The sequence below is a fragment of the Nannobrachium achirus genome (genome assembly GCF_963921795.1).
Source record: "Nannobrachium achirus genome assembly, chromosome: 22".
Lineage (NCBI taxonomy): Eukaryota > Metazoa > Chordata > Actinopteri > Myctophiformes > Myctophidae > Nannobrachium > Nannobrachium achirus.
In genome coordinates, this window is record NC_137829.1 from 35,407,620 (window position 1) to 35,430,719 (window position 23,100).

General features: G+C 43.7%; 2 protein-coding genes across 3 annotated transcripts in view; one reads left to right on the top strand and one right to left on the bottom strand.

The window, feature by feature from the left end:
• The first annotated feature begins 3,621 nt into the window (after window positions 1-3,621).
• wdr4 (WD repeat domain 4) lies at window positions 3,622-16,179 on the top strand. The gene is made up of 11 exons (XM_080753377.1): window positions 3,622-3,727; window positions 3,918-3,986; window positions 5,425-5,565; window positions 6,332-6,488; window positions 7,159-7,271; window positions 7,523-7,583; window positions 8,119-8,229; window positions 9,485-9,549; window positions 12,138-12,324; window positions 12,878-12,947; window positions 15,711-16,179. Exons 1-11 carry the CDS (start codon window positions 3,645-3,647, stop codon window positions 15,920-15,922), a joined length of 1,269 nt encoding a protein of 422 aa, XP_080609503.1. The 5' UTR covers window positions 3,622-3,644; the 3' UTR covers window positions 15,923-16,179.
• A 1,545-nt stretch (window positions 16,180-17,724) lies between these two features.
• Window positions 17,725-23,100, bottom strand: part of LOC308307282 (high affinity cGMP-specific 3',5'-cyclic phosphodiesterase 9A-like) — a 58,481-nt gene continuing 53,105 nt past the window's right edge. For both annotated transcript variants that reach the window (XM_080752466.1, XM_080752465.1), the window contains exons 16-19: window positions 19,787-19,915; window positions 18,698-18,793; window positions 18,549-18,612; window positions 17,725-18,020 (exon numbers count right to left, since the gene is read on the bottom strand). In XM_080752466.1, coding sequence (XP_080608592.1) covers window positions 18,562-18,612; window positions 18,698-18,793; window positions 19,787-19,915 — 276 coding nt within the window. In that variant the 3' untranslated portion in view covers window positions 17,725-18,020; window positions 18,549-18,561. The remainder of the gene's footprint in view (window positions 18,021-18,548; window positions 18,613-18,697; window positions 18,794-19,786; window positions 19,916-23,100) is intronic.

The window sequence follows — 23,100 nt, forward strand, 5'->3', positions numbered from 1 at the left end:
GATTGAGGAACACGCCCCCCACCCCTCATTGCAGCACAAACAGGACAGTCACTCATGTCATGCATGTTGTCGTATGTTGTTGGACGCATGCACTTGTCCTTGCTTGTCAATGACACACGGATCATAGGGAATACAGTATTACAGACACTGAACTGATCTGCAAGCTTAACAACGCATCTATAACGCATCTATGCCAGCCCGTATAGACCTACGTGTTAAACATAGACTGTAGAAACATTAAATGTAGAACATTTTATTGTGTATTTAATGTTAATGAATACACCTACATGTTTTTGTTTGTTTTTACTTTTATGTGTTATTCTTTTTGCGTGGAAAAGAAGAAATGCGAAGAATAAAGTCCGCACGAATCGTTTCTTCTCATCACCAGTTGCACATTTCGCTGTGTGTACATTCTGTTCTTTAGGGGTGGGACGTTCGCGAACGAATCGAGTCTTTTGAACGACTCTTTGAAATGAACGACGATGGAATCCGGTTCGCAGTAGGGAGCCGTTCCTTTCTAAATGAATAGTTGTGGAAAAAGTACAAACATTCTTTACTTGTGTAAAAGTATCAACACTGCAATGTAGAAATACTCTGCCACAAGTAGAAGTTTGGAATTAAAATATACTTGAGTAAAAGTAGGCTACCCAGGGGCGCAGGAGGCATTTTAAAAGTGAAGGGGACACATCTGGGAAAATTTTTGGGGTATCCCCCCCACTTTTGGTGATATCCCCCCACTTTTGCCCCGAGGAGGGGGGGACATATCCCCTCCACTTGAGCTGAATTACACAGTTGTTTTACGCAGATTTCAAGGCATTTTTTTTCTTGTTACTGTATCCCCCCCACAGTAACAAGAGGAAACGTAACTTAAAATGTGTTGACAAACGAAATTGCATTTCCATTATGCATCTGTTCAAAGGTACTTACATTGTTGCTTGATTTAAAGAACGACGTTATCGTTTTTTGGTTTTTTGACTGAGAATGATGTGAGACTAGCCTACACACACCAGCAGCAGGTCCAGCACCTGCAATGACGGTCTCCTTCTGCCACTGCCTGCCTGCTTGTCACTATCGCGTTGCATTAATTAAACTCATTCAGAACAGCTGAGCTGAGCTGACTGCACTGCACTGGTGGGACTGTGCCTCTAGAGGGCAGTAATACGCCTTGAAATGAGAACTACTCAGGGCCCAATTAAGAAGGCGGTAATTAACGCCCGTGCTAAGGAGATACCGACTGCCGACGATCGCGTTTGACGCATGAATAACGCTCAGCAGCTGATTATGTGATTTGCGATGATCGTAATTGTGCGCTCACCACGTGAAAAATTATTCATGGGTGTGTTTTCATGGAAACGTGTGAGGAAACCGATGGCATGACCGCTGTAGGTACATTCACCAATCAGAAGCTTGTCCGTCATTCCATTTAACTGGCATAAAACCAGAGGATGGGGGGGCTAATGCTTATTCACATATCACAGTGATATCATGCTTGTAAATATCTCACACTCAATAAGGTCTGTTTTATTAGAACCGACATTGTTTGCGTATAGAGAAAAAAAGGCGAGAAAGAGAGAGAGAGAGAGAGAGAGAGAGAAGGCTATATTAATATAATACTTTTTTTTGTCACGTCCACATATCTATTTGTCTCTCTCATCTCATGCCAGCGTGTCAGTGTGACATAGGCTGGCCTTGTTGAGTGAACAATGGACGCATAGTGGCCTATTAATTAATAGGCTACGGAACGGCGGCCTCCTGCCAAAAAAAAAGGGAATCTGATGGAACCAGTAGCCTAATTAAACGAAATAAAACATATCCCACCTGATTTAGTTTGATATTGAGTACAGTAATAATAAATACATTTCATTTATTATTTAGAAATTTACATTTGTAAAATTAGACCAAAAATGACAGAGATGTAAAAGAATAGGGCTGTTTAATTACTTAATTCAGCGCCTAGGTAATGGCAGCCAGACGGCTGCTGCATGTCCTTGAACTGTAGCACATAGGCCTACTGTACATGTGTGTGTCCGAAAAAAACATATTTAGACTTAAAAGCTGTCAACATGCCATGTATAGCCTATAGTGCTTTGAGAGCTTTTTTTCTTTTCTTATTTGGCTAAATTGGCATGACGCATCGCGATCAGCGATCACGCATCTATATGAAGCAAAGCAAAACTGCAGATTGATTCCTCATAGATCGGGCAATTATGAAGCGATTTTAAAAATTTAAAGAGCTCCTGAACACTGGAGGGGATATGCCCCCCACCCCAAAAAAGTGGAGGTGTTAATCCCCCCCGTCCCCCCCTACCCCCTGCGCGCATGAGGCTACCAATAGTAGAATGTATACTCATTATGGAAAAAGTCCCATTTCACAAGTTTTCCAATGAATAAAATGTAGAAAAAATAGCAGATCTACAAGCTCACAATGTGTCGCAACACGACGCATTGTGAGCTTGTAGATCGGCTATTTTCAAAAGGCCTGTATATAGTGTTGAAGTGATTTGCAATTGTATAATTAAAGTCTACAAAGTGACAATAACTAAAACCAGTAAGACTCCCTAATCGGGAGATAAGCGACCGTAGGTGGCTTATCTCCACAAATAGGGCAAAAATTTGTTTTTCCAAAATCTTCCTGATCCATGTTGATGACATGAGTGTAGACATGCTGTGTAGTGATATTCGTGATTTTAGGGCGAAAACTGTAGGAGCAGTGTCCAAAAATGTGTTTTAAAAATCGGCCTGAAGGTGGCGCTAGAATAGGGCCATGTGAGAATTGAGGGGTGGGGTCTCCGCGTTGCCTTGGCGGACGAATAGGTACCGGCCCCGGCTCTCCCGGACGCTCCTAGCCCGAGTTACGGCATTTTATGTGCGCTGCAGTGGCAGGGGGTCCTCCACTGGGGGCGCCACCACTTTTGCATCCGTTCTGGAGCACCAGGAGTCGGTGGTCCCCGGGAATTCCCCGTGAGCGTGGTCATTTGGTCATTTTTGCACATTTGGTCATTTTTTTACATCTGGGGGTCCCCCTGGGGCTCCGGGGGTCCTTGGAGGTTGTAGTTTGGCAGGCAAGGAGTGTGTGTGTTAAATCTGGCATGGATCGGGTCAACGGGTGCGGAGATATAAGCAGGGAAAAAGTGTGACGTGTGACGTGTGAGCACATTTGGTCATTTTTTACATCTGGGGGTCCCCCAGGGACCTGGGGGTCCCTGGGGCTCCGGGGGTCCTTGGAGGTTGTAGTTTGGCAGTCAAGGAGTGTGTGTGCAAAATTTGGCATGGATGGGGGCAACGGTTGTGGAGATATGAGCAGGGCAAAAGTGTGACTGACTCACTGACTCACTGACTCACTGACCCACGGACAGCCGGTGGAAGTTTCTACAGTAAGTAGCTCCCTACGGTCGCAATGAGTCTTTTGAACGGCTCTTTGAAGGAACGGATCCCAGAGATCCAACTCACTTCAAAGAACCATAAATCCCATCTACTTTTTTTTTAATTTTTTTTATATATAAATCTTTATTCAAACATCTCTACTGTCCCGTTCTTTGCTGGCCATGATGACGTAGATTGCCTGCGCCAAAATATTCCCCCCACGTGAAACTGTCGCACACACACACAAACGCACACACACACACACACACAGGAGGATAAACATGGCAGCTATCTCTGTATGTGGAGAGTGGTTTGTCTGCAGCAGCGATAAAAAGCTCATTGCTGTTCACACCAAACAAGCCAGGTTGGTAAGAAACCTGCCTATATATGTGTGTATAATAATATGTATTATTAATTAATATGTATGCTGCTGATACATTATCCTATGAGCTGAGTGTGAGACTGTCAGCATAGCTAGCTGAGTTAGCCTGCCAGCAAGCAGACAGACCTGACACATGATGATGATCCATTATTTATTTACTGCTTTATTGTAGAGAACCGTTCGTGTTTGACTGCAGCACAGCTGAGAAGAAACCTAAGGGCACAGAGGCTGACAGTAAAGAGTAAGTGAAGTGGAGGCATTAATGTTGACGTGTGTTGTGTGTGTGTGTGTGTGTGTGTGTGTGTGATTCAGTCTGGTGGTAATGTTGTATCTCAGTGATGGATTGATTGAATACTTTATTAGCATACTTTATTCTCAGTCTTATTCATTGCAAGATGCCCTGTTTACAGTAATACATGCTATAGGCCACAGACTCCTATTTGCTATAATCTCAGGGACCCAAATCTACACTGTAAAATCCTTAATGTTCATTTTACAAATGGAACAAAACCTGCAGGGTTCTTTTAGTTCCTAAATGTTTATAATTTAGCTGGGGGCCCCAGACCCTACATTGAGAATTGATTGTTTTATGCATGAGATGTCAGACATTAATAATCGACTAAATGTCAGCTAAATAATACATGACAACAGTATGTTAGAATAAAGGGCCTATCATACTGAGCACTATAACTATAAAATCACACCCAGTGTGAAGTGAGCGGTTCCTTTGGTGCCCGCTCGTCCAGGCGCCCACTTGTCCAGGTGCCCTGTCGTACAGGTGTCCACCTCTCCAGGTGCCCACATGTCCCTAGTGCCCATTTATTCAGATGCCCAGTCGTCCCTAGTGCTCAGATGGTTTTGGTGCCCACCTCTCAAGGTGACCACTCATCCAAGTGTCCACATGTCCCCGGTGCCCAGATGGTTTTGGTGCCCAGGTGCCAACTCGTCCCCCTAGTCAAGAAGAGTTTACACCAACTATAAAAAATTAGAATGGTGAATGATATAGTTATCGTTGTAGTTATAGCGTTCAGTGTGAACGGCTCTTAACACATGGGAAGCCAAGGTTTCTAACATTTCTAGCTGTTGCTGCTGACGTCGTAAACTTACGCTTTAATTTTGAAGAGCCTCGGAAGCTTCGTGCGTGTGCACGTGAGTGTCCACTGACGATTGAGGAGGATAACAAACGCTCGCGAAACTAAAATCCAAACCGGGGCCGACCATCGCGGTAAAGTGTCGCCGTGAAAACAGGCAGATCTCTGCTTCCCTGGCGTTCTTTGCACCTTATTCATAGATAAAGCTGTTTTTATGTTTCAGCCTAGAATGGAAGTCAATGCAGCCTAGACCATCCATTTTGCTTCTCTGCGAGCCACGGTATGACGTATGGACCAGGGTCTTTCACAGGGAACACAACATGCGCACAGCAGCACGCTGTTAACCCTTTGTCTCATTCCTGAACGAGACAACTCCTTTTGGCACAGCGACCTCCAGTGGCCTTATCTCGTTACTGAACGAGTTTGGCCCTTTGGGTGTTAACTAATCATAGATACATAAACAATGTAGATGCGTAAACAAACAGATGAATAGATTTAGCTGCTGAAATAATTTCTGTTTCTTGGAGAGATCAGTGAATGCACCGTGAAGAAGAAGAGTTGTTTCAGTTGTCTCTTTTCTGTCTTTAGTGACGGTTCAGAAGAAACAGGAAATGACAAGATCTTGGCCCTCGCTCTCTCTCCTTCTGGAAACCTGGCAGCCTTGACAGATGACAGCAAACGGCTGGTTCTGTTCCGCAGTGACACATCATGGCAACATATCACTACCAGGTAGGTACTAGGGGTGCAACAGTTAATCAAACTAATCAACTTAAAGGACAACTTTGTTTTTTTTTTACAACAAGGGTTCATATTTTAGATTGTAATAAGAGAAAAGAAGAGTTGAGTGTTAAAGTGTTTACATTTACTTTGTTCTATCGTTTTAGCATGTTTAGCAATTTTGATTTCATTGCGTGGGGGCCTGCGTACAAGTGTGTAAATATGTCTTTTTTAAGTTTTTTAGACACAATAAGCCAGCGATTTCTATATTACCAGTTACAGTAACAATAAGTCACATCTGCCCATGAAAGATTGCGGTGCATTTTGGAAATGGGCTTATTGTGTAAAAAAGACATATTTATATTTGTACGCATCAAGTGGATGTGAATCAAAATCATTAAAATCTCTAAAACGATTGGAAGAATCAAATTAAAACATTTTAACACTCAGCCTTTAAGTTCTCAAATTACAATCTAAAATATGAACCGTCATTGTAAAAAAACAAAGTTGTCCTTTAATCTATTATAAAAAATATGTGATTCATAATCGATTCCTATTTTGGCATGTCTTTATACGCGAACTTACTAAGAGAGCTCATTATTCAAGAATAAATGGAAGCTTCTGCATTGGTAACTATTGTAATTACAGTGGATTAAAGTGCCCACCATCAAAGAACTCTTACCTGTAACAGTGTTGAGCCAGCTTGCCATTGAGATTATATGTAGTGTTAACGTTAGATACATTAGGTCTTCCATGTTAATAAATCAGTGTTTTCCAGGTGGGTTGTGAGGAGGTGCACCTCGCTGGTATTCACCCAGGCTGAGGATGAGGTGCTGGTGGCAGACAAGTCAGGAGATGTTTACTCCTTCTCAGTGGTGGATCCTCAGAAGGACGGAGAACTGAAGCTGGGACACCTGTCCATGCTGCTGTCTATGGTAAGCAGTGTGAGATATGGATGCTGCAAGATTTGGTCATCATCATTAGATCCGAAAATATAACTTCAATGTCTTGGTCCGATCATGATTACGCATTAATGATGTGCTTGTTGACTGTGCGCAGGCTCTAAAGTGAATCGTAGCTCTTTCAGCCCAGCACTGCTGTTCGCATGTCGATTTTACGAAAATGTGAAATAATCTGCAGCAAATATTCCAAACTAAAACTATTCCAAGTTGATGCCTCATTCATACTGGTTGATGCCTTTTTGTGTGGAAGCTGAAAAAAAATTACCTTGTTATGAATAAAGATTATGTCACTTTAACGCGTTCTGACACAAACAATTCAAATAAAATATTTTTACAAAAATACTTGCTTGTGTATAAGGATCTTATTTTCAATTGACATTTTGAGTTGTAGGCTATTATTTGTAGAGGAATTCAAGCCAGTTAGCCATTTAACGGTCTGAAAGCCTTTTCAGTTGCCCATTATAATTTGACAATGTGTCTTGTTTCTTTTTTCACTGCCATGGAATTTGTGTTTGTTTGTCTGTCCTGTTTGACTGATGGACAGCTCACGTTGTCAAAAACCAGACTGGGCATAACTGGACATCAAAATAAAGTTTCTGCCATGTGAGAATTACGGAATGACCACCTTCTCTTTGTCTTACAGACCCTCACACCCAACGACAAGTACGTCATCACAGCAGACCGCGATGAAAAGATCCGGGTCAGTCACCTCAAGTCGCCTTATAACATCCAGTCATTCTGTTTGGGGCATGAGGAGTAAGTAACAAAGTACCTTCCTACCACAACTCTAGCTATTCTGAGCATGCATAATATGCAATGCATTGCAACACATTGTGAGCTTGTAGATTGGTTATTTGACATACAACAACGTATAGCTAAACCAGTTATAACGACTTGCTCTGCTGCTGCCTTGCAGTTTAAAATTAGATCAGCCTGCAGACATTACTATGATGGTGTTTGATTCTTGTGATAGCAAAGTGCTGACTTGGTTTTGTGTATCCGTCCAGGTTTGTCAGTGTTCTGGTCATCCCGTCGGTTCACCCACAGTGGCTTCTGTCTGGATCAGGGGTATGTGTGTTTGTGTCTCACATTGATATCACAACAGTTATACGCATAACATGAGGTTCATGTTGTGCATTAGATATTTATAGAAATCACATTTCGCCAGAAGGCAAAGCTCTCTGTCTACTGAGCAATCTTCGTTCCTTCTCTCACCTATGGTCATGAAGTGTGGGTCATGACCGAAAGTACAAGGTCGCGGGTGCAAGCGGCCGAAATGGGTTTCCTCAGACGGGTGGCTAGTATCTCCCTTAGATGCCTCGGTATACTCCCCAAGGGAGTGGAGGAAGTTGCTCCTGATAAGGAAATCTGGAAATCTCAGTTGGAACTGTTACCCCCGCGACTCGATTCCTGATAAGCGGTTGAAGATGGATGGATGGTTGGATAAAGTATGAATGGCTCATCGGGTTGTTTTCAGGACGGGAAAGGGGATGCCTGCCCTACACTGACCTAGCATTTATGTTAGGGGAAAGTGAGTTTGCAGGCTGTAGCCTACATACTGGTATGTGTGTCTACTGTCTATGTAATTTGATGCGTTTTACAGGATGGGACAGTGAAGTTGTGGGAGTACGAGTCAGGCCGGAAGCTGCAGAGCTGGGACCTGAAAGCACTGAGAGAAACACCAAGTACTGAAGCTGAGCAAGACAATACGAAGGTAACTGTGTAACAGGTGTCTGTTTTGTCACTTGGCAATATGACAATTGACACCCATCACATTTTGTCTGTTAACCTGTAAGGGCACTGTATAGTTTATTAATTATTTTCATGGGTATATAGTAGATCTGGTCCATAGCGTTAGAAGGAGTTCTCCTTAACGCTATGTCACCGATGAGCCCTTGCGCTTACAGCTGCGGTAGCCCAGGCTGCTCAGCCTCTCGTCTGTAGTAAAAATATAAAATACACTTTCGCTACTCACCAAAACAAAGGCGTTCTAAGATGTTCAAAGACTACTTTCCTTAGTGGGAACTGGGAATACTCGTCGCCCCACCTCACTTCTAAAGTACACTTTTTGACCAGAAAAGAAAATATTTCACCGGACGTTTTAGTTACTCCACAACGCCCGCTACATATCTTGTCAATAGAAAATTCCATGGACCAGATTGAATTATTTTCTTTTCTGGCTAAAAAGTGTATTTTAGACGTGAGGTGGGGGGCTCAGAGTGTTCCCACTAAGGAAAGCAGGCTTTCAACTCCCTAAAGCCGTCTTTGTTTTGGTGAGTAGCGAAACTATATTTTTATTTTGACTACAGACGAGAGGGTGCACACAGCCTTTCCTGCGGGCGCAAGGGCTCATCGGTGGCATATCATTAAGGAGATGGACCAGAGCTAGGTATAACAGTAACAGGCTGTTACTTGGATGGAATTGGTGGGGGGAAATTGTTATTTTATTATTCACAAATAACATTCTACTATTTTTTTGTTATTCTTGTGTGTGTGTGTGTGGGGGGGGGGGGGGAGACTATTGTGTACAGTTTCTTCTAGGGTTGCACGCTCATCACCTTTAACAGCTTGCTGTAAATAGATGGCTTCTTTACATTAGAGAGGCATTCCTCACTGCTTTGTTATGGCAACAGCAGCTGTGAGCCAATCGACAGCTCCCATATATACAGTACAGTTCCTTTTCTGGGAATGGTGATCATCCAGAGTCACAGAATATGAGGTTCAGTTACACAGAAGAAATGTGCATTGTTTTTTTTTTTGGTTCCAATTTGGCTTTAACTTCTGGTTACATTCTGGCTAACCCTAGCCCCTTGAAAGTACTTTCTGTTCACCAAGACGCATAACTTTCAGGGTTGAAGTTGAACCTTGAACCTCTGCTTCGGTGAGGGGGTTGGGGGAGTGAAATTAAACTTGCCCCCAGGTGTCTTCGTTACTTGTAACAGCAACATGTGCGTATCTTTGTTTCCTAGAGGTATGCAGTGAGCAGTATTGCCTGCTCCCCTGACGGCGGTCACGTAGCTGTGCAGTGTGAGAGGTCAGTCTGATAAGAGTAGTGACTACAATAACAACACCGCCACTAGGATTATGGGTTTTATTTTCCACTATGCTACGCCTGCCTGTATACCTTTTTTAAAGCAGTGATTCTTATCCTTAAGCCTTCCCTTTTGATATGCATTAGGCCACAGCACAAACCCCCGTTTAACCCATTTAGAATGGGTACACATCATTTTGTATCATTATTTTATGCTTTAACTATTGAAAAATAGCAGATATACAAGCTCACAGTGCCGCGCTGCGAGCTTGTAGATCTGCTATTTTTGAAAAATCGTGAAAATTAGAATTTTGACCTGATTCTATAAGTGTCTTTTGAATCCTTCTAAGATTTTTTGGAAAAGAAACTGTGTTTCTATGTCAGCAATCAGCAATCATCGTCAAAGAAAAAGGTCCTTTTCGCTTAACTGGAGCTCAGTTAGTCTGTTCTTGAGAGACTACTATGTCAGTGGTTCTCAAACCTTTTCATGTGAAGGACCCCCAAAATGATATGTATTTGGCCACAGACCCCCATCTCAAAATATTTAGTTCCAGGGACCACCCAGAAGCAAAATTGTAGTTACAAACGTGCGCTTAAAAAATACATGTATTCAAAGATTTGCACACATTTTCACAACTTTTTCAAAAATAGCAGATCTACAAGCTCGCAGCACGGCACTCGGTGCTGCGCTGTGAGCTTGTAGATCTGCTATTTTTCACTGGTTAAAGCATTCAATAATTCTAGGCCTATAAACCAATTTATAGTCTCTGGATCCCCAAACTATACAGTAAAATCCTTTGTTTTAATGTAACTGTGAGAGAGTGCAAATAAAAGAGATTGGCTGTAACCCCCTCAAGGACTCTGGCTGTCCCCGGACCCCACATTGAGAACCAATGCCTTTATAGTTTTGTATTGTTACATTTGTATATGAGTTTGTTATTTAACTGCTACTGCACACGTTTGTGTTATATACTGAATTACAGTAGGTCCTTCACAGCAACTGTTGTGCAGTATAAGCTTGTTTAAAATACAAAAATGTTCAGCGAATGGTGCATGTTACAAGGCATGTAGAGGTCGGTGCGTTGAGTTCAACAGGCTAGCTATATATACAGTATGTGTTACTGTTTATATATAGGTGGCACATTGTTATGTGGGTCAGCTGAGTGGCGCTAGTGTGCTTATACACTGATAAAGCTTGCATACGTAAGTTAATGCTGCATTTTGAAATTATGTATTTTAATCAATCCATATGGTAGAGTATGATAATGCAATCTAATTAACTACACATGCAGTAGTTACTAGTTAGAGGTGGACTCCCTACTCTTCCATTGACAAAGTTAAACCCTGACTCCACCTACTGGTTAACAAGTGGTACTGCTTACTCATGAGCATAATTATCTCCCTCTTGGCTCATTGGTAGAAACCTGGGTTCGAATCCAGTCTAGGACATAAGAGTTGGGGTGCTCGTTTGGCGCAGGGGTAAACTACCCATAGATATTAAAAGCTAGATACCTCATGGAGCAACCTGTAAAAAAAAAAAAAAAAGAAAGAAAAAACAGGAGGGCGAAGTGCAGAAGGCACGCTGCCACTAAAGTGACTACTGGCCAATCACAGCGCGTCTTTTCCGGGAACCTTTGGTGCGTTGGGTTGAAGTAACGACCAGAGGGCACACTAGTGCCCTCAGTTCCTATATCCGAACGCACCCTAGGTAACGAAAATACCCGCCCCCACCTACTTCCAAATTCCAATTGGCCTACCTAGATCACGCTGGGCCTACCAAAGTTCCGTTTATGTGACAAGCGGAAGCTTGCCCTCCTGCCCATAGAGTTATGGCCGCCGTCTCGCGATATTACAGACGCCCCAGAGCGCGGAGGAGGTGTCTGCCTTTCTATGTCTATGAAAGTACACGATTGATGGGTGTTTGAGGGAGGGAAGCTGGGTGGGGAGGGTGGTGTTTGTCACTGCGTGTATAACGACTAAATTGGAGAGAAAAGGGGCAAAATAGAATTGGCTACTCTAAATTATTAAAAAAAAAGGACATAAAAGTTTCAGCTTTTAAGATCACATGCAAGTGCAGTATGATCAAACTGTAGAGTGAAAAAGTGCCATCGTTTATTTTCTGGAATGAAATAAGTCAACAGGTTGGCTATTGTTGTTTTTTTGTCCATTCACAAACACTGTAATCATGTATTGGGAAAGCTTTGGGTCTGTAACAGATATACAACATTAATACTGCTAAAAGGATGTCGGGTCCACGACCTGGCTTTTCCCCAGGAACCTAAGCACAACGGTGGGGGCCAGTGGTGGATTTACTATTCTGTCCATAACGGCACATAACTCGGTAACGACGCTGAGTCGGCTCATGCGACCGTCGCATCGCTCGACACGGCGACTCGCTCGCTACCGCTCGCTCGCCGGTGTCTCACCTGGCTCATGGTCGCCTGAGACGGCGCGCCTCTGTCGCCATCACCGAAAACAAGCGCTCCTTTCCCTTGCAGCCCCCCGCGCCCCCACCGTTGCGCTTAGGGTCATTGGGGGAAAACGTGGACGCGTCGGGTCCACCACTAAACTGTGTTCCTCTGTGACTCCAGATTACCCATAGTGCAGTTCTTCAGGATTGATCAAAGGGCTGAGGAGAGGCTGGTGGTCTGCAGCAGGGTGACCCTCCCCCACAGTCCACTCCATATGGCCTTTGACCCCGAAGGCAGACTGTGGGTACTGCTGGACAGCCGCGAGGCACCGCTCCAGATCTACACACATGCTCAGGACCGCTGGGAGGTATGGTGTGATGTCATTACAGATGATACGCTTCAGGGCGGCAACTATCGATTATTATTTTCTTAGCGAGTATTCTATCCACAACTTTCCCAACATCCCATCGTGCATTGCGCAGAAGGCGTGCGGCAGCTTCCGGCGCCGCAGCCGAGAGTGATCTACAAGCTCACAGCGGTTGCATCTGCGACTTGACGTGAGATTGTATGTCTGCTGTTAACCGGAAGTGTCCCGCAGATAATGCTACAGTAAATTCTCGCGGAAACAGGTGGATAGATTACATTTTCTTAGAGATTACTACTGGAACCAAATGGACCTCCAGTTTGGTTCCATTTGTACACTCTCAGAGTTAAATAAACACTGAGGATATTACTATCCATTCCACTCAATCACATGAAGCGATGATAAAAAGAATGACACTAACTTACTGACAGAAGGCATTCACACTTAGTTATTAAGGTTCGTTATTTGTGTTAAAGTGTTTGATTTGCTTGTGAACGCAGTCGTTCACAAGGTAACATAAAATGTATGCCTGACAAAACCACTCTCGTCTGTCTAGTGTGACGCTGAGAGCTCCGAACTCAACCAAGTGGTGGACTGTCTCAAGCCCCATTGGGAGGCACTTCAGGGTGAGTCAACCACACACACACACACACACACACACACACACACACACACACACACACACACACACACAACACACACACAACCTCCAGTGGACCTGTCATGCTCACCTGGACCTGCTCCATGCATCTGTTATCAGCCATGCTCTCTGCCTCAGTACTTCTGATGCGGTTAAATGCAGGGTGTTTATTCCATTGGCCTCAAAACAGTGCCAATCACCATTTCAAGGTCAAGGAGTTTATTTGTCATTCAGTACACGTACAAAACGAAATTTGTTACCCAGGTCCTGGACATGGCGAAATAAATATAATATAACTATAAAAATACCCTATAGAAAACTACATAATACCTAAAAACACTAAAAAAGACAATACTAAGAGCAGCAGCATTAAAACAGCAGCATTAAAACAGCATAGTTCATAGTGCAGAGTTCATGAGTAATCTCCCAGTGCAAGATCACAGTTTTCAAAGTCCAGAGTTCATCATTCTCACAGCTACAGGGAAGAAACTATTCTTTAGCCTGGTGGTACTGGCCATTATACTACCCAGCCTCCTGCCCGAAGGGAGGAGGGCAAACAGACCGTGAGCAGGGTGGGTGACATCTCTCATGATGCTGGTAGCCTTTTTCTTACATCTGGTGGTATAAATGTCACTGATGGCAGGTAAACTGCTTCCGGTGATTTTCTGAGCAGACTTCACCACTCGCTGCAGAGCCTTCCTGTCTGCAGCAGAGCAGTTTCCATGCCACACAGTGATGCAGGATGTGAGGATGCTCTCCACCGCACACCTGTAGAAGGAAGTGAGGACAGGGGTACCCAGCCCCGCCCGCTTCAGTCTCCTCAGGAGATAGACTCGCTGGTGAGCCTTCTTTAATAAGGAGGCCGAGTTTTGCTTCCAGGTCAGGTTGTTTGCGATGTGCACTCCCAGGTACTTGAAACTGGAAACCACCTCCACAGCATCGCCGCCGATGTAAAGGGGGGTGGAGGTGGGGCCACTCTTTCTAAAGTCCACAATCATCTCCTTTGTTTTCTTCACGTTGATGCAGAGGTTATTTGCTCTGCACCAAGACTCCAGGTGTTCCACCTCTTGCCTGTACTCCACCTCGTTGTTGTTAGAGATTAGTCCCACCACTGCTGTGTCATCTGCGAATTTGACAATATGGTTGCTTGGGTACCTGGCCTTACAGTCATATGTCAGCAGGGTGTACAACAGGGGGCTCAGGACACATCCCTGGGGGGAGCCGGTGTTGAGGGTGATGGGAGAGGAGAAGTTGTTGCGGATCTTCACAGTCTGAGGCCTGTTGGTCAAGAAGTCCAAGACCCAGTTGCACAGAGATGGGCGTATACCGAGGACAGCTAGTTTATTCACCAGAGTCTGTGGAATGATGGTGTTGAACGCCGAACTAAAATCCAGGAAAAGGAGTCTGACATATGTGTTCTTTTTCTCAAGCAGACTGGTGAGGATCCACCATGTCATCAAGGCCATGATATGCATTTTGTGAAAATATGGTCCAATTTAAGTTATATATATTTGATGTTATAGCAGGGTATTCTGTATGAGGGGCTTGTGATCATAGGCTTGTGATGATTCTTCTTCGTGTGCTTTATTTTCTGCAAGCTCAAGACAATGTCCCATGTATCCCTGCAGTTGCACGTAACCGTTGGCAGCCAATAGCATTCCTTGGGTACTATTAAAACAATGATGGCAGCACCCATACAACGGCCAGAAAAGCTTCATTTGCGCAGCATAGAAATCAATGGCTTTCCACTGTCCATATTCTTTTTACAGTCTATGGCTTTTATGCATTTATTGATAGGACAGTTGACTGACAGGAAATGGGGGGAGAGATGGGGAGTGACACGCGGCAAAGGTCGTCCGGATCGGGAATTGAACCGGTGACACTGCCAGGCATCCATGCCTATGTGGCAATGCCTAAGTGGTATGCGCCCCGACCAGTAGGCCAGCGGGCGCCCCCAAAAGGTTTTATTCTTAATCAACAAATGGGAAAATTGTAACAGATTTTCATAATCGACTAAATTGATTAGTCTGATTACAACTTAAGCCCTACGTTATACTTTGTCGTGCAACCGTCATGCAAAAATAGCCAGTCTACCATTTTCTAAATTTGACTATTTTGATTGATTAGTTTAATAACTGTTGCAGTATTGATTTCGTCGACTAAAACTTTGATGAAAAATGTTTGTCTACTGCATTTTTTTCACTGACGAAAACTAAATTAAATCTAAGCTGTGATGACTAAAACTAAGACTAAATATATTGACAATTTGGTCAACAAAATAAAAACTAGACTAAAATGTTAGGCAGGGACTAGTGGAGAAGAGAGTCATTTTATGTTTGGTTGCTCTCAGGTGTTGCGTGCTGAAAATAGCAGATCTACAAACTCGATCTACAAGCTTGTAGATCTGCTATTTTCACCACACAACCAAGTGTAAACCAACTCACAACTCATTACGATCAAGGCCTGCCAAAATACATTTTAGTTGACTAAATCAACTGTAGATTTAGTCGCCTAAAATCTTATGATATTTAGTTGACTAAAATTAGACTGAAACTAAAACTTTTCAGGTGACTAAATTATGACTAAAACCAAAATACATTTTATTCAAAAGACTATGACTAAAACTAAATCAAAATGTACTGTCAAAAACAACACTGACCCCTTGTGACATCAGGTTTGTTTAGCAAGAGAACCAAAGTACTAATAATCCTTGCTCAACTACGCGTGCCCTGTTCTGTCCCCACAACAGCCGGTGCCGCGACAGAGAGCTGCTTCCAGCACCTGTACAAGGTGAACTTTGACAACATGGCGTCCTACATGCAGAAGAAGCAGCAGCGCCTGGAACAGCAGAAGACTCACTGGGGGAAGAAGAGGCCGGCCAAGACCACCAACGGAGCGTCCAGCAGCAAGAAGAAGAAGAAGAAGAAAAACAAGAAGCCACAACCTCAAGCAGCAAGTTGAACACCGCAAGTCAGACATAGAGTGACTATCATTTAGGTTTTTGTTTTTTTATTTGGAAGTGGGGGATTCTAGTTTTTTGGCTGAATCTGAGTTGAATGAGTGATTTGATGAAGAATGCTGAATTGTCAAATGGCTTACTGCAGTGTTTCTCAACCACTGTGCCTGGGGACCTTTGGTGTGCCCCTGAGAAGGGTCAAGTGTGCCCCTTGAAACTGCTTGAAAGCCAGTATTGTATTTATCATTTTGAAAATGATTTAAACTAGTCAAAACAGCCGATCTACAAGGACACAACGCCTCGCGATGCGAGGCGTTGTGTGCTTGTAGATCTGCTGTTTTCACTACTGTTGTGTGACAGCCTTGTATGATGAAGCAGGGCTTTACTTTGCGAAGAAACGTACAAACTTTCCCGACAGTGACGATATTTACACCCCCGTATTATGTTGGTGTGCCCATGGATTCTTGGGACATGAAAAGTGTGCCCATGCAGAAAAAAGGTTGAGAAACACTGACTTAGGTTATTTTGTTTTTTATTTGGAAGGGGGGGGATTATAGTTTTTTGGCTGAATCTGAGTTGAATGAGTGATTTGATGAAGAATGCTGAATTGTCAAATGGCCTACAGTATGTAGATGTATATTTTATTTTTACTGAGTATAATAGGGTTGATTTATAAAAATAAAACCGTTTTCGACTAATACATGACACAGAAGCACGTTGACTGTTTCTCGAAGATACCGCGTCAGCTTATATGCAGCAGCATGTCTGCTGTCAGTCATTGTCTCCATCAACCACCAACCACCCCTTAATTATTGATCCCGCCCCCAGTTTGACTGTGTAACGTGCGTGTATGCAAATATTAACATCTGATTTCCATTACTTTGACATTACATGAACAGAGAACAGTTTAACAATTCAAGTAAAACTTTTATTTTTTTTTTTGTAGGAAAGAACAAATGTGACTAGAAATCTGTACAATCTGTAAAAAAAAAAACAACACATTCAAAATAAAAAATAAAACGTTGCAAGATATATATTTATATATTATTTATAATAGGCTATAGCTATAAGTATTGTTCACTGAAGTAGTTTGTGCTGTACACATGTTGACGTTCCCTGATAAAGTCTTTGGATTGTCTGTCTGGTCCACAAACCACTGGAGTCCGTCAGCAGTTCACAGGGGTGTCGCACCAAATTCTGGGCCCTGGGTACAAGGATTCACTGCGGGCCCCCCATGCATGTTCTTCATAGCGGGAGGGGGTTTAAACCATTTACTTATTTTGTGCTTTAACTATTGAAAAATAGCAGATATACAAGCTCACAGCACGGCACCGAGTGCCGCGCTGCGAGCTTGTAGATCTGCTATTTTTGAAAAATCGTGAACATTTGTACAAGTCTTTGAATATTTCAAAGGTTTTTCAAAAAACCTATGTTTCTGTGTCAGTAGTGCTCAAACCTTTTCATGTGAAGGACCCCCAAAATGACATGTATTTGGCCACGGACCCCCATCTCAAAATATTTAGTTCCAGGGAGCCCCCCCCCCCCCTCCCCCCCAGAAGCAAAATTTGAGTTACAAAATAATGTTCGCTTAAAAAATACATATGCATATTCAAAGATTTGCACACATTTTTACGACTTTTCAAAAAATAGCAGATCTACAAGCTCGCAGCGCGGCACTCAGTGCCGCGCTGCGAGCTTGTGTATCTGCTATTTTTCAATAGCTAAAGTATACAATAATGAAGGCCCCTCCACCTTGGGCCCTAGTAAATCAGTCCCACTTTGCCCCCCCTTGTGACGCCCCTGGTAGTTCATCCCGTTGCTCTGGGAAAACGGCATTTGACCTCAACCGCTGCTCTTGGATAAGACTGTTCTTGCCTGGCACAATGCAACCTAACCGGACCGCCACCCCCCCCCCCAAACGTCAACAAACCCCCATTCATCGCTGCTCGCTGAGAGGCTGAAGCATACAAGAACACAAAGCAGTGGCGAGGGTTCGGGTCAGTTGACAGACCAGTGGACCCCAGGGCTCGTCTAATAATCCAGTTCACTTCTTCCTCTTGTCTCGCTGCATCACTCGGGTGAAGTGCTCTCAGGTGTAGGGCTCTGAAATGGACAAATGGACACATTTAAATGAATGCACCCGAGAGTGCAAATAACCCATTCCTGAGAGACAGTTGAGCAGTAATGTTGACCATGACTTTTGTTTTGACCCAATGGTTAAGGCCCTAGTATCATGAAAATCTGCCCATTCATTCTCAATTTTGACTTTTTTCTTCTTCTTTTTTTTACACTGTATTTTTGGGACTGTCGATAGAATAGTTCAGGAAATGGGGAGAGATGGGGAATGACACGCCACAAAGGTCGTCGGGATAGGGACTCGAACCCGCAACACGCCGTCATGCATCAGAGCCTATGTGGTATGCGTCTGGACCGCTAGGTACGCAGGTGCCCCCTCAATTTTGACCTTGACGGTGACCTTGACCGTTGTTCTTTTTGACCCAATAGTCAATCATCTCAAATAACAGATGTGACCGCTCACAATGCATGGCACCATGACGAGTTGTGAGCATAGAAATGGTATATTTCCGGCATGCAACACTGACTTTTATGATGAAGTAAATCCGTTTTTACCTGGTTACAACTTTTACTTCTTCTTTGCTCCCAAGGTCAAGTTCTCACTCTTCTTTTTCTGCACCTGGGGAAGAAAAAGAAGTTACACGTTAACATGCCGGAGGAATTAAATGGTATTTGGGCCTACATGAATAGTAGTATACACTTACCTCATTCATGGCGTCGTCAATCTGTTTGAGTTCCTCGTATCTGTCCCGTGAATCTCTCAACGGCTGCACCATCACCTCCTCAGTCTGAGGGAACAACTGGAACACACACACACACACACACACATAGTATTAGCTCAAATAACTTCAACATCTTAACTCTTATTGTTATTATTATTAACGTCCTGGGTGCCTATCCCGAACTAGTTCGGCTTTTAAAAAAAAATAATAATAAATTGTAATTTTTTTTATTTTATTTTTTGAGCCGCGCCGCCGGCCGTCATCTGTTTACACGGCCTGCGAGAGCGTCGCGCCGCCGATATTTACCATCCACTCCAATGCAATCCAGGATCTTTAGAGCTCATTTTCTCTGTTCCATGCATATCCATGAGGTGTGCAAGGTTTAATCATGGCTAAATCGCCAAAAATAGGGCTTCTAAAATGCTTGGTAGCCAATAGCTAACCCTGACGGTTTCCCCATCCATGCCATGCATTTGAGTCCCCATTCAGGGCCATGCATTCGGGTCCCAATCCGGAATCAATGGGGGTAATTGTACTACAGTATGATCAATTATTTGTCTTAGGAATGCGACAAATACAAAAAAATATTATTGAACTCAAGTCTGGCATGAGTAAACAATAGAAAAAAAGTCATTTGGGGGGTGAACTACTCCTTTAACTACATGAACTATTAGCCTCCCTATCTTCACATCCGTCTAATTAGTAACTATATAGGGTTTAAGTGGTTAAAGTTTTAATCTGGGATTTATTTAAATAAATTAATATTTTATCCATCTGTGGTAACGTATATTTGCTGTGAGACACTCCTCCATCCTATTGAGTAATGTTGACCGGTGTTGTATTCAGAGCCTGTTGGGTCACGTCCTGGTTTTGTTAGCAGCATTCGTTACTGTGACCAACTGTCACATCACAATATTTACATCATCATCATCATCTACTGTTTCCAATTTCATCAGTCCTTTGATGCCATTTCCAACCTGCTGGATACCACATAGAAGTTATGGATTGCCGCTTTAAAAGCCGCCATTGCAAATATCACCACAAGCGCCATGGTCTTCGGCCCATGCTCACCTTCATGACTGTCTCAAACATGGGGATGAGGACGAACTTGATGAAGCCGATCTGAGCCGTTGGCTTGGTGACCTTTTCTCTGTCCATGAACGGAGCCACAGGAAGACCCTCTGACTTCTCCCTGTCACTCTGGAGAGAGTGAGACAGACAGCTATGTGTCAGTGAAACATGAAATACAGAAGGCATTTCTACAGCGTTAGTTGGGACAGTGCAGGGGCAAACCTTTCCATGCCAAGGACTCCAAAATAGCCAGTCTCTGGCTATGCCCCCCATTGTAAAATAGTAGCCTATCTACAATTCAATCTCACAATGTGTTGTGACGCATTGTGAGGTCTTTACCATTTTCTATTACTTTTCAATTGGCTCCCTGATGCATCCACTTTATAATATATATATATATATATATATATATATATATATTATAGTGAACAGTACTCAGTAGAGTTAGATTAGTGGCTGTGGTACTAGGCATGGGTCATCGCCATGCTGGTTTGTGGTGGACATTTTTGTCATACAAAATAAGGACATACAAAATAAGTGGACAATAATATTACCAGGAACACATTAACAGTTTGACTGCCACGGGAGGTATATACCGCCCGCCACTTCCTGCGCAATCTTGCCAATTAAAAAGTTAGGAGGTATATACGCCCGACCCTTTTTTTTCATATTACAGTAGTACAGTGTTGGATCTATGCGGTAACCAAGATAGAGCCCTTTTGGACGATGGGACGGTTGTCATGCATGACAATTCAGTGGCGTCAGTTCAGAACAATTAAGGTATGGCAACATGACTGGTGTCTGGTGAAGACACCAGTCATGTTGCCATACCTTAGCAACAGGCACGATGAAAAGTACATTTTTATTATTTCCCCCTGTCAAGGTATGGCAGCTGCATACCCCTGCCATACCCAATTGACGCCCCTGCATGACATCACACGCTCATGTTACCAAATTCAAGCATGCTGATTGGCCGGTTCCCCCCAGACACAAGGGTCTACTCTAGAGGCCCATTATACAAACAACAAGAGTGACTTTACGTAACCGGACACACAGCAATCAGAGGGAGAGAGAGATATATTGAGAGAAAGAGCGAGAATCAGAAGCAGCAGAGAATTTAGTTATAAAATCATAGAATCATGCCCCGCATCCCGTGGTCTCTCCCCGCGCCGGGTCAGCGGAGTGGCGACATGTCGGAATGGAGAGCGACACCCCCCCGCGCCATGCCCCGTGAACAGTCTGACTCTGGACACCAAGCCCACAGTCAACGGCGGTGGCCGGCGCTCTTCCACGATCGGTTCATCAGCGACTAGCGAGGGCCTCTGCTGCTACATCCACTGCCTCGATTTTGGATCTGGCGGCGAGAAGAGCTCCTAACGGGCGATCGGTTCATCGAAGGCCTCGGCTGGTAGGATCCACGGCCTCGATTTTGGATCTGGCGGCCAGAAGGCAGAGCACCGATTGCTGCCGTTTCTCCCCGCGCCCTGTAGGATGCACTGCGAACCCGGTAAGCGTTACAAAGTTTGTTTTCTACGATTCACTTTGTTCTTTACGTCTGTCTTTCAATGTTATATGAGCTCAGTGCTGAGTTCTACCTGTAACGCACGTATACGGCGTCTGCTGTCGGAAAATAAAAGGCAGGGGCAGGTAGGATTAGCCCAGGGGGTCGCTGGAACCTCCATAGACCGGGGACTACCCTCCACACCGCATGCCCGACTTGGGACACCCTCGCAGGCACGGCGCCGCTAGGCGCCGGCCTCTATACCTCCGTGATGGAGGAACAATAAAATATGAACGGCGTCTGCCCTCGTGAACCTTTCAAAGTAGCGTATTTGATAGGGATTATGTACTATAGCGTCTGCCCTGGCCAAACGAATAGTAGCTGATCGTATGCCCTCAAAAAAAGTCTAGAACACACCACTGTATGATATGCATAAAGTGTGTTCCTGTGGAAATGAGCCATGGATCTGTAGGTCTACTTCTTTCTAATGCAAGCTTGTAATACATTCTTCAATCAATCAATAAGCCTGACCTGCTATTGTTTTTTTTTCCACGTGGGGTGCATTTGGTAATATACAATTCAATTCAAAGGAGCTTTATTGGCATGAGAAAACATACGTTTACATTGCCAAAGCAAGTATCACAAATACAATAAAAAAAACAGTTGAAAATATACATTTGGAGGGGGTACAGCATTGTTCAAACAGAGCTATGTCGCATTGTGTCATTTTATATATATACAGGGTACAAATAGCAGCATTATTTTCCTCATAGTACATAAAGGTATCAGCTCTGTTTCATACTGTATGTGCAGTAGGTCTAGATGTCAATCCATGGTTTGTGGTGTATGAAGTTCCTCATGTGTGTGTATACCTAGATAGATAGTTTAGTAATACAATCTGTGTGTGCGTGTGTGTGTGTGTGTGTGTGTGTGTGTGTGTGTGTGTGTGTGTGTGTGTGTGTGTGTGTGTGTGTGTGTGTGTGTGTGTGTGTGTGTGTGTGTCTACAAGCACACAACGCCTCGCACCGCGAGGCGTTGTGTGCTTGTAGATCTGCTGTTTTCACTACTTTTGTGCGACAGCCTTTGCTAAAGAACATACAAATTATACAGAAGCACGATCATTTAGTATTTTTTATTTATTTCTATCATATACAGGGCCTGTGGAGTCTGACTGGATGGAGGAAGGATGGGAGCCCGATCTGCAACCAGACCAATGACAACGCAGAGGACAGTATGATGGCGGAGATAGCGAGAGCGGAGGAGTCAGGCATAGGTCATACACACTGTAGGTTCGCTGCCTGGACCAATGTCACTCTAGGGGAGCTGAAGAACTTTCTGGGACTTCCCTTCCTCACAGCTATCGTTCACAAGCCGGAGAGCCATGCACTGGTCAAAAAACATTGCCATGCCGACGCTGTACTTTCCCAGAACAATGGCAAGGAACAGGTACCAGGCCATTTTGAGGTACCTGAGGTGCACGCACGCACGCGCGCGCGCACACACACACACACACACACACACACACACACACACACACACACACACACACACACACACACACACACACACACACACACACACACACACACACACACACACAGTGAACAGTACCATCTTTGACCTTGATTTGTGGTGCCTTTGACTCCTGAATGTTGGCTTGTTGATTGCCTTTTTTGAGAATACAGTACTTTATTTTGACTTTTATATTATTTTATTTATTCTTTACTTGCTGCACATTTATTTTATTTTACTTTTATCCAGTTATATTTTATTTTTGTGAAGTCATATTTGTGATTTTTTTTTTGGGAAATAT